Genomic DNA, 12,858 nt, shown 5'->3' on the forward strand with positions numbered 1-12,858 from the left:
ATTTATTTATTTTTATTTTTTTTTTGGTGTTTATGGTTAGGTTTTGATTCAGTTTTCTGTCAGTACAGTCATCGGAGTTTAGGATTTCCCTTCTAGGGCTTAATCCAAAAGCAAAAAGGTGCTTCGGTTGTCACTCGTTATGAGGAGGTGTTTATCTACCTTTTCATGCTTCCCACAACCTCCCCTCAATTGTCGCTATCACCGTATTTGTTGCCTCCACCCAGAAAACAGTTTGTTTGCTGCTTTTCGACAACCGCCACCCCTTCTAGCCACCTCCCACTTATTGTTGTCCCTTCCAGCCTCCTCCCATCTACTGTTATCCCTTCCATTCTTCGTCCTTGTCATCATGAGCCTCCCACAATCCTTACATCGCCCTACCACAACCTTCCTGTTGCACCACCCCACAATCATGTTGACGCCCACCTTCCAGCAACCCATCACCTTCCTTGTTGCAATCACTGCCTTCTATTGATGCCTCTCGACCCTCCAACCCTCTATACTTACTATTTCTCCTTAAACCGCAGCACCAGTGCACCACCCTCGACTTAAGCTTTAGTTGAGTTCATGTTGTGCCTTTTGTTATTTCCTAGTTCAGAGTGCCATTGATTGTAATCTCTATTTTCTTTTAGAAAAAAAAGTTGCATTTTCATTAGTCATTTGGGTTACCTTTAGTATCATTTGGTATCAGAGCTAGACCAATCCAAGTCCTATCCTAGGATTCCTAGTATCCAACACCACCCAACCCTACCTTCACCCAAAAGTTTTCTTTCTCACCCTACATCACCCCTACATACCTCTTTCCATCTACCCACCCCAAAACCCTAATCATGTCGCCGCAAAGGCAAATACTAAAACCTGATCAGAAGTCTACCATGTAAGAGTCACAGCAACAGTTTCACCAAGCGTAACAGAGGCTAAATGAAATTGAAGAAAAGACCCATAGAGAGGTTGTTGGGGAGAGTGGTAGCAAGATTCGAAGAGGGAGAAATGAATACTTGATACCCTTCTGTAGGGATGATTCCAGTGGAGAAGATGACAAAACACAACTTTTTAGGATACGGTATCAAAGGAGCCCAAAAGATAAAGTGTCTGTTAGAGGATACGAAGATGAAGTACTGATATGTCCTAAAGCATGCTTAACTTCCTTAATATTTTATATTTTTTTTTATGAAAACACACTTTAAAGAAAGATATTCTTGTGTTTTTCGTGCAGGTATAACAGGTTGAACACTTGGAGCAAAGTTGGATAAAAAAAGAGTTAAAAGAAGTTGAACGGAGCAAATTGGGAGTTCACACAACTGGCGCCTAGGCGCCGGATTCTCGGCGCCAAGGCTCTCCATTCAGGCGCCTTGGACCCAGCTTCTGGGCGCCTAGGTGCCAGCTCTCTAAGCACCAAACCAAGAAGGCAGCGCCTAGGCGCCAATTCTGGGCGCTAAAGCACGACAATTTTTTTGCAGTTGCTCAACTGCAAATTTGAAATTATTTTGGCGGTTTTAAGCCATTCAGACAAGGATTTGACACAAGGAGGGCAGAGAAGACACGGAGAGGAACATCTGGGAAGTGCTGAGAAACGCCAAAGAAGGTGTAGAGAAGATTAGAGTTTGTATTTATACCATCTTCTTGAGTGTTTGGTGAGGATCTTGAGAGAAGATTGTAAAGGAGAAGTATTACATCAGAGCAAAAAAGATTTGAATCTATTGTTGGAAGGAAAGCTAAGTATTGCTTTTACATTTGTCTTGTAATTGGTTGTGACACATTCTTAGTGGATTTGATTTGTGATTTGATGATGGTTTCCATTTTCTTCTTCATGCTTAGTGAGTAGCTTTCCTTTACCTTTCTCTTGTGATGCATATGTAGGTTATGTGAGATGCAAAGATGCTTATAGAATCAATCTTATAATCCTAATGTGATGGTTTTTACTTCATGCTTCATTTACTAATCAATCTAGCCAATTGGTGTGTTAAAACTTATTGCGAACTCATAACGATCCGGGAGGACTATGGCTTTATCAACTAGGAAAACCACATTGAACATGTGAGGCAAGAAAAAGTATTCCATAGAGCAATGCAATTACTAGGGAGATAAGTTTTAAGGGTATTTAACTTAGAAGTTTCTAGAATGACAGACGGAAACATTTACTGAGTTAAGCCAAAACTTTGTTATACACTCGGAAGAAGGTAACCTAGATTTATGCTCTATTGTCACTAGCCACATTAGATTCTTAGTATCGTATCCTACATATTCACATATACACTCACAAGAGATTGGTGTCTTTCATATCTTGATATCCACCAACCCAGTTAGAATAGTTAGAATTAGCATTTTTAACTTAGCACAGTAATTTAGGAGTAGTTGTTAGAAAGACCACTTTAAATTATATTCCAAACTAAGACCCTTATCATAGTAGACTAGAACTCATCTGATTAGAAGCATTAACACCATCCCTGTGGGATCGATATCTAGAATCAATTAGAGACCTGTATTACTTAAACGTAAGTATACTTGCGTGTGAAACCCCAATGTAAGAATATTTAACTTTAAGGACTTAATCAATCTACCAATGAGTGAATCAAGTTTCTGATGAGAATACCAGCACTTATATCATTATGACATAGACACGTTACGGGCGGATCAAGTACCTATTAGAGAATACAAAGGCTAAGAAGTGAAAGTGGACATATTGTATTTCAAGGGGAGAATGAATCTGGATAATTTCATAGAGTGATTGCAAATCGTCGAGAGGATTTTTTAATACAAGGAGGAGCCAAATAACTAAAAGTGAAACTCGTTGTTATCAAGATGAAGAACACCTTTTTGTCGTGGAAGAACCAGAAAAGGGAGAGAAATAAAAAACGAACCAAGATTACTACATGTGAGAAGATGAATAATGAGTTGTAGCGATAGTACCTATCCCCACACTACTATCGGGATCTTTTCTTGAGGCTCAACTACATACAGCAGAGGGACTTATCAGTGAAGGAGCACACAGCAGAGTTTATGCAGCTCAAGCTAAAATGTGATTTGACCAAGTCATAGGATACGTGATAGCTCGATGCTAGAGAGGCCTAAAGCTTGCCATTGGCAATGTGGTTTACCTATAGCCTTACTAGTCTTTGAATTATACTCAATCCTTAATGATGAAAGAGGAGAGAAATCAAAAGCAGAGTAGGCACTCATGGCCATTCAGGCAACCGCCAATATTTGGAGACATCAGTAGGAGAATATCTAAGGCAGTTGAGAAATCTAGTCAAGAGGATGATAAGCTGCCCAGAGTGATAAAAAGTCTGTGAAGAGCAAAACCCACAGTAGAGTCCTAGCCAGAAAATGCTTCAGATGTCATGGCTGTGGACACATCACTTCTAATTGCCTGACCAGTCGAGTTCTGTCCTTCACCGAGAAAAGTGTCGTAGAGAAAATTGGCAACGAAGAGACAGCTAAATAAAAGGGTAAGGATACCACCTTCAACCAGATAAAGGCGAGATGCTCATGGTCTGACAAGTCCTACAAATTAACGTTGCGAGAGATCGGCAGTGGCTTCACCACAACATATTCTACATCCGTTGCAATGTAAAGAGAAATTTATGTAGTCCCGTCATCGATGGAGGGAGCAACAAGAATGTGACGTCTACACATATGGTAGAAGTTGAGTTTCACGACTTAGAGACACTCCCAGAAATACTCCTTGATATGGTTGAGGAAAAAGAATAGAGACACCATTGACATGAGGTGTCACGCAGTGTTTTTGATTGGGAGTCAGCAGTAAAATCGTGTTTGGTGTGACATGGTGCCCATGAATTCCCGTCACCTATTGTTGGGGAGACCACGACAGTTTGATCGTTGGACTCGACATGACAGGTTATACATTCCTTCATCAAGGATGGCAAGGGCATAGTTATTATATCTTCAGTGAAGTCTGAGGTTACAGATGCCCTTGCCAGCGGAGCAACGCCAACGGAATATGTTTTGGTGACGATAGAGGATAACTGGACTGAGGCACTGAGTGCAGACACGGGACAATCACTACATGGAGTATTTCAGGACATCATAATCTATACATGGTCGTCTCCGTTAGAAGAAGTGCAGTCTATTGTCAAATCAGATAGGGATGAACCAACCTGAGGCTATCTTTGGAAGACTCTACAAGGCACATTTGGCACGAAGTTCTAGTTCAGTTCAGCAGTGTACTCTCATTTGATTTGGCCGATATCAATGGTTGCTTTTTGGGGGGACAATACAGTCGACAATGGGATTCAAGTGCTTCTACAGCTGCAATCAAAGATCCTTCAGCCCTGGGTGGTTACAATAGCGATGTTACATTCAATAAGCAGACAAAAGCTTTGAAAAATCATGTTGAAGCTCCAACTCCGAGAGACTGATGCGGAGCGTCTCCCACGGGTATGCGGGACACAAAACCTTGTCCTTTCACGGATCGGTGATGCTTGTCCTTTCAAGGACCGGTGATGCTTGAACCGATTCAACTAGGAGAAAATGAGGGGCCAAATAGATGTCTTAGAGGTTTAGGGCTACCTCCATGAGTTGAGCCCTCTTATTAGCTAATACTATATATGTTGTTTTCTTGGAGTTTAGGGTTAGGTTTTGATTTAGTTTTTGCCCGGACAATCATTGGAGTTCAAATTTTCCCTTTCAATGTTGTATCTAAAGGCGAGAAGGTACTCCAACTGTAACTCATCCTAAAGTGGTGCTTATCTGTCATTCCCTACTTCCTACAGCCTCTACTCACTGTCGTTGTAGTCGCATTTGCTCCTTCTACCCAGAAAAAAGCCTCTTTCTTTTTTTCCTTCAGCCTCACATCCCTTCCAACCACCTCCCGCTTGCTTCCGCCCCTTCTAGCCACCACCCATCTGCCACCATCCCTTCCAGTCACCGTCCTTTGCCACCCTGAGCCTTCCACACTCCTTCCATCACTCTACCACAACCTTCCTGCAGCAACCACTGCCACAATCTTGTTGTCGCGCACCTTCCAACCACCAGTCGACCTCCTTGCTACAACCACTGCCTTCCATTGCTGCCTCTCGACCCTCAATCCCTCTATACTTACTATTTCTCCTTAAACCGCAGCACCACCACCCTCGAATTAAGCCCTAGTTGAGTTTTCGTTGTGTCTTTTGTTATTTCCTAGTTCCAAGTGTCTTCGATTGTAATCTCTATTTGCTTTCAGTAATAAAAGTTGCATTTACGTTGTCATTTGGGTTAACTCCGGTAACACATCTCCTCGGGTTCTATCCTTCTAGGGTTAGGAATTATTAACAGTTTCAATCCCATAATTCTTCAGTTCAGTTTAATTTCATTTTGAAATTCTTTGCTTACATTTTCTTTCACATTAATTTGCATTTTAGCTTGCAAGTTTGGCATCAATATCCTTTAAAATCTCAATGCAGGGAAAACCACCTCCTCCCACCAAAAGAATATAAAAATAATTATATTCTTTTACAAAAGAAACTTTCCTCTCCTTACCCTTTTTCCCTCCAGCACAAATTCTCACAACTAGCTCTGCAGTCCTCCTCCCTCCAACTCTCCATCTCCTTCTCTCAATAGTAGATTCCTTACATTTGCTTGCAAGCATCTTGTAGCGACAAGCAAAACATAGGGTGGAGCTTTTAAGCTCCATGTGTACAACCTATTCTATTATAATATAGTATTGGTTAAAGCCTATGAATGTGCAACCCATTATGTGCTACAAGGTGTGGTAAAGCTGGTCTAATTTCACTATCCCGTCACAAGAACAACATAGAAGATATTTTTAAAACTCATCCAACACGTGCATAAAAAAATAATGATGGGACAAGAAAGAAAGAAAAAACATGAGAATAAGCATAAGTGTGGAAAGAAAAAAAAAATTTGTCAAATTAAGAAAAACAATATTTTAACATTATAGGTAGTGTGAATTTAGTTTACACAAAATTTGCCCAGGCAACTTTATTGAGGAGGCAGAATGACTTTTATAAAATTCATTTTAACAATATAGAGAGCGCATTTTTAGGAAATATTATGTGATTTTATGCACACTCACATAAAATGCACCTAAGCACACTTATTAGTGTGGTTGATGGTTTTTATAGTGTGTGGTACACTGCGTACTCCACCAAAAATAACTTTATTAGCATGCAAGATAGCCTACTTCTGCAGCCCCTTTAAAAAGGCACCAAAGAAGCATTGTCAAAACTCACCTAATATCTTGAACCAAAAAAAGGTCGAGAAAATTGTTGAAAGATATATACGAATATAAATAGGACTGCAAATAAACAGAGCTAAGCTGAGTAGAGGCTTGCTAGAGCTTAAGCTAGCTTACCAAAATCTTATTCAAGCTCGTGATCGATCTTGAACTGAGTATTTTAGTAGTGTTCAGGCTCAATTTGTGTGCTTGGTTTTTGTGGCTCATCAGTATTATCAAGCTTAAGAACGGCCAACACTATTGAGCAGCTTGCTAGTTAACTAAATAAGCTCTATTGTGCCTATGAATGTGGAGCTATTATGCTTAAAAATGAGACAAGACTTAATTGAACAATGAATTAAAAAAATGTTATTATAGAGAATAAATAAGAGTCTTCTGTTTATAACAAAAGTAATCTAATATTAAAAAGAACAAAACACCCATAATCACATATTAAATAAATTTATAATCAAGTCTTAAAACAAATTGAGCCCTAATCAAGCTTGTTGATAAATTTTAAAAGATATTATTCATGATCATAAACAAATTGAAAAACAAGCGATTCAAGCTCATTCATAATCAATCAATCATTTGCAAAAATGCTAAAATTTATTTGATTAGTTAGTTAAACAATCATGAAAGAGCTCTAATTGAACTAAGACATGAGTAGCTTATTGAATATATTAGTTCATTTGCATGCTTAAATATATGTTCAGAAACACGGAAAAGAAAAAAAAAAATTACAAATAGTCTGCAGATGAAGAAATAGTCTGCAGATGAAGAAAAATTGCACAAACTTTGATAAATTCATCATCAATATGAACGCAAACACAAGAAAAAGTGCAGGCAACAAATCAGAAAAACGGTGCATTGAAAAACATACAACAAAATATATTTGCATGATTTTGATAAAATCATTGTTCATGCCTAATTAAATAGAAGTTACCTATTGAGTTTGCTAAGCAAACTCATACTAACAAGCACTATTGAAGCAGCCACAAAAGCAGTATATTTTATTTGGTTATGGATATTACTTATATCTGAAGTAATTGATTTGTTCAGAAAGTTGCTAGATCTTGTATCATTTTTCATCTGTAGTTCATTTCCACTGCTTTCATTAGTGAGATGTATTAATTTTATAGTATTAGACTATTATAAAATCAATGCTTTAACATAAGAAAAATGCTTTTCAGTCTTCATATTATTATTATTTAGGAAATTTTTTTCAATGCTATACCAAACTGTCTTATTTAGTCTTAACCCCTGGAGTTGTTTGGTCATGTTTCAAATTATTAGGATGTGCCACCCACCACTCAGGACAAGGCAATATAAGAATTCATATATTAGAGCTTTTATGAATCTCTACTGTCAATATCATGCCCAGGAATTTAAACCAATCTAAAATAGGCAGCCACAATAATCTTTGGCTAAAGAAACCTCCTATCATACCAAACATGCTTAGATTTTTCATATTACTCGGAAAACTTCATGGATGAACCCTCCAAAACAGGTACAAAACAAAAAATCCACAAAAATAACTATCTTAAATATTATATCAACTCAAATTTCATCATGATAACTGGCAAAATCCTAAAATACTGATGCTTGTATAATCATGAATTATGACTAAAGCAGCTTCCAAAGTTTAGTAAAATGAAAGCTCCAAAAATCACATAAAATAAAAATCAGTAACTCACCTTTCTAAACAATTCTTTCATCCCACCACCAGCAGAACTAGGATAATATATCATGATGCTATGGTTATCCCCTTTCAAAATATGATGTCAATAATTAGTTTACAGGAAAACATAATCAAAGGAGAAAGCAATTACATAAATATTTAAAAAAAACATATTAACTTATAAATCAACTTTTATTTTGGAAGTTAAAATTGTTACAGAAATGGCCCTACATGGCACAACATGGCACAACATGGCGCAAGTGTTAAACAGCTCAGTGATCCAACCTGTTTTCTAACCCCACCTTGAGAAGCTCCACTTCTGCAAAAGGCTGTTGATGTAAATCGACATATTTATTTGGCTCTGTTTGCAGTTAAGCCAAGTTTGCTGAGTTGCCGTTAATGGGCAAATTTTTGAAGATTTAAGTCCATGATTTGAGTTGCTTGGCTATGGTTTTATTTGTTTTTAACTATGGGCTGTTTCAATTGGATTGTGGAGTGTGATATTATGGATAACGTCATTTGATTTATCTGATGTTGACTTTATGATCTATGCATAGCTATTAATGGAAAACCGCTTCCTATTTTAAATTAAAAGATTTGATTTGCTTCGCCTTTGATTCATTATTGGTTCACCGACTAATAACACTGAGTTGTGTTGGTTCATCGGATTAATTATTTGGGTTTCAACGGGGGTTTTCCTAAGTTGTGATTGTTTCCCAAGTGAGCATTCAATTGTTTCTAAAATGGACGTTGGCTATGTTGTTCCCTAAAGGTTGTGGATTTGCTGGTGAAGTTCAACAGGATGTGCGGCTCTGGAAAAATTGAATTAAGGCTACATATAAAAACTTTCAATTGAAACAGGTCTGTTTGCAATCAATTACACCCTAAATCAAGCGCAGCCCATCATATGCCGACACATGAAATAATCAAAATTGAAGAGCTGCCTAATTAAGATGATGCCTCTAGGATCAATGATTCATCAAAGTGATAGAATAACCATCCAGATATTATACTAATAAATGATCTGTAGTGTTAAGAAATCAATCTTTGTGAAGTGTCACTAATCACGAGCCAGCGACATGTCCCCATATTATAAAAGTCGGCAACCCAACTAAGTTTTAGATAGTACAGTAATGAGAAATTATTGGTGACAAAAAAATGGTAGGAAAAAAATTTTACATCCATAACACACAATTTGATACCATTGCAGAGCTCCTAGAAGATGTGAAAGAGCAGAAGAAAGGGAATAAGTATGTTATAAGATGAGCAAAGAAGTGTAAGATAGGATGGCGACTTAATTCTAGAGTTAAGAGAGGGAAGACAGCGAATCAGAAGCAGAAAACAGCTGTTTTCTGCTGTCAAACGGCAGTAGGCAGCAAATTAGGTGACGAGTGAGATCTCCGAACGTCCGTAAGAGACCACCACAGAAATCCTTCAGGTTACAGACACACCACCTAAAAGAAATCGAATGATACAACACCCTGATAGATAAGACCAGAAGAAAACATCGCCTTAAAATATTAAAAGGTCATAATTCCCCTAAACAGCAAAATAACAACATATATATAGTTCTCTTACAGAAAAATCTAATTAGAAATAGATAAATAGGAACGAAAATCAGAAAAGAAAAAAAATAAATATGCAGAATTTGAAGATCGACGGTCCCTATGCCAATTCCTTCAATCGCAAGTTTTCTGTGATCCTTCCACGGATATGGGAACGCGTAATCGGCAGAACCCGCCAAGTTACAAGATCTCGCAAAAACGGGGCCATGGATCCAGTCTGAGATGCTCCCGTGTCATTCTCCTCAGCTAGGAGGGGCTTCGCCCTTTTCTCTGGAAGCTTCTAGAATTAATCTACCCCCATCATAATAAAGTTATCGCCTTGTTATGTCTGATGTTGTCCACTACAAAATCTATGCTCATGTCTATTCCATGCAACTCTAAAACACATTTCTTTTCAATGATTGTCCTAATAGAATAAATAGGAATCTTATTTTGGCACTAATGAGATTTGTATCTAATATAGAGTCCTATTTGAAAATTGAAGAAGTCCTGGGATTTATTTGTAAATGTTGTAAGGCTCTATATAAGCCCAAGTCATTACAGAAATGTGTAAGTTTTCAAGTGCAATTTCTTCTTTATGATATCAGAGCTAAACCTAGTTGTCTTTCTGTGTGAGTTGGGATCAGCATACAGAGGCCCGAAACTCCCACTTTTCTCTTTCTTATGCTTCGTCCTGGCGAATTAGTAGCGATTAGAGTTAACTGGGAAAGCAACGAAGGGACTGCGGCATGACTCTGGCGATCCAGTCACGCTTAGAGCTAGCTGGGAAGGCACTAATGGGATTGCAGCGTGACTCTAGCAATCCAGTCGCGATTAGAGCTAGTCGGGAAGCACCAACGTGATTGCAGCGTGACTATGGCGATCTAGTCGCGATTAGAGCTAGCTAGGAAAACACCGACGAGATTGAGGAATGGACTCTAGCAATATAGTCTCCTTTATTTCAAAATGTAATGTTGATTTATATGTTTGTTTTACTTCGGTTAAATTATATTATTGCAGATTCTTCATATTGTTAGGTAGAAAATATATGCATGATAGAAAAGATATAAATGATATGCATGAGATGTCTAAGATGCATGCTGCTTCAGATAGGCACGATAGGAAACATATGCATGATATAAGAGATATGTATGAGATAAAAGATATGAATGATATAAGAGATATGCACGATATAAGAGATATGATGAGATAATATATGAGATATGCACGATATAAGAGATATGATGAGATAAGAGATGCTTAATATGAGAGACATGCATGATATAAGAGGTATGTATGATGAATAGCTGCATAATAGAATAAATATGCACATTAGTATATGTATAAAGATGTCTCCAAATAATGTATGCTAAGAAGAATGAAATAGCTTATATATGAATGCTTATACCTGTGTTCAAAGAAGTTCACCCCCTAATGGCACAGGCAGGAGACGCTAGTGTACCTGTGCGCATAGAGTTATTCCACCACCCCATACATTTGTGATGTGTCGACGGAATAATATCGGCTTAAGAACGAATAGACCAAAAGTTACCTATCCAGTTAATATTGATGTTTCATTTCTAATCGTTGAGTCGACTGGATAAAATCGGTCATGAGGCAGGTAAGAGTCTTTCCACCCTAAACAATTGTGATCTTTACATCGATAACCGTTGTGTCGACGGGAGCCGGTGGGGCAACACGGCTAAGGGTGTGTTAGGTTTTGTTGACGGAAATCCTCACAAAGTCAGATGTGCATATAAAGAGTATAAAGTAAAAGCAAAGATAAATAAATGCATATAGAAAGCTTGAATATTTTTCATTTAGAAAAGTTAATTGATGCATGCATTAGCATATATAAGATTTCTTATAGAAATATGAAAGATTAGCATATTTTAAGATTTCTTGTAGAGATATGAAATACCAGCATGCATATTGAAATATTTTTCCTTAGGTTACTGTAGTTTAGAAGTGTGATTACTATTGTATCATCTTAAGATTAATTCACTATGTTTACTTAATATTGTTTTAGGTTTTGAATTTTGAATGAAATGAATAGAAGATCAAATGTGTATAAGATGCAAGAACAGCAACCAGAAAGATACACATTTCTACTTGTTAATTTAATTATTTTTTTTAGTGGTTCTTTCATGATTTTTTAATATTAAACTATTAGTAATATAAATAAGATAGCAGAGAATTTACTTTCACCGCCCATCCGTCTGTTGCTGTCTTAGTTAATTTCAAGTCTCGGGTCCGCTCGTGATATAGTTGCCCAACTAGCAGAGTTTTGTCCTTCACCAAGTAAGGAAGAGGCAGCTAAAAAGCATAGTGAGGAATACCAACTTCCACCGAATGAAGGTGAGATGCTTGTGGTTCGACAGAACCTTCAGATCGAGGTTACAGGAAGCAGCAGTGGCTTCACCGCAACATATTCTACACTCATTGCACTGTGAAGGGGAAGATATGCGGCCTCATCATTGATGGAGGTAGCAACAAAAAGGTGTATACACAAATGGTGGATAAGTTAAGCCTCACTACTCAGAGGCATTCACAATCATATTCTCTGACTTGGTTGAAGAAGAATAGAGCCGACAATGATAGAAGGTGTCTCTTAGAGTTTTTGGTTAGGAACCAGCTACAAGATCAAGTGTGGTACGACGTGATGCCCATGGAAGCCTGCCACATCCTAATGGGGAGACTAGCAGTTTGACTGCAGTACAGAAATACCTACTCATTCACCAAAGACGGAAAACACATCCTTCACTTACCTTTTGCAGTGATTGAGGTTGCAGATGATAGAAGGTGTCTCTTAGAGTTTTTGGTTAGAAACCAGCTACAAGATCAAGTGTGGTACGACGTGGTGCCCATGGAAGCCTGCCACATCCTAATGGGGAGACTAGCAGTTTGACTGCAGTACAGAAATACCTACTCATTCACCAAACACGGAAAACACATCCTTCACTTACCTTTTGCAGTGATTGAGGTTGCAGGTGCCCTTACGAGAGGAGAAGTGCAAGAGAGAACAATTTTGGTGATGATAGAGGATAGTGTGATAGGCACTAATTCCAAATATGGGGCAGTCATTATAGAGAGAGTTTTGGGACATCTTGTTCAATAGCTTACAGCAATGGTCACCACCATTAAGTGAGTTTCAAGTTGTCCTCACTTTAGATCATGTTGAAACAACAATGAATTATTTTGAGAGGATTCAACAGAATATACATGACATGAATTTCCACTTCAGTAATGTATCCCTATAAGGTTAAAACAAGTGAAAAATTTTCAAGTATTTTAGGGGACAATGCAGTCGCATGTAGAATCTTGGTGCTTGTATCAACGGAGTCAAAGTCCCTCCAAACCACGTGAATTACAGCAGCTCTGCTAATCTCAATGTGTCTGATTCAATTCTATACTATAAGGAAGTAAAATCTTTCATATATGAGGTCGAAGCTCCCCCAACC

The 12,858-nt window shown here is 37.9% G+C and overlaps 1 protein-coding gene across 6 annotated transcripts in view; it reads right to left on the reverse strand.

Moving 5' to 3' along the window:
* The window catches only part of LOC110019613 (inositol hexakisphosphate and diphosphoinositol-pentakisphosphate kinase 2-like), a 175,557-nt gene that overhangs the window by 122,787 nt on the left and 39,912 nt on the right, over positions 1–12,858 (reverse strand). For all 6 annotated transcript variants that reach the window (XM_020717352.1, XM_020717350.1, XM_020717349.1 and 3 more), the window contains one exon: positions 7,870–7,940. In XM_020717352.1, coding sequence (XP_020573011.1) covers positions 7,870–7,940 — 71 coding nt within the window. The remainder of the gene's footprint in view (positions 1–7,869; positions 7,941–12,858) is intronic.

Source organism: Phalaenopsis equestris, unplaced genomic scaffold, assembly GCF_001263595.1.
Source record: "Phalaenopsis equestris unplaced genomic scaffold, ASM126359v1 Scaffold000064, whole genome shotgun sequence".
Classification (NCBI taxonomy): Eukaryota; Viridiplantae; Streptophyta; class Magnoliopsida; order Asparagales; family Orchidaceae; genus Phalaenopsis; species Phalaenopsis equestris.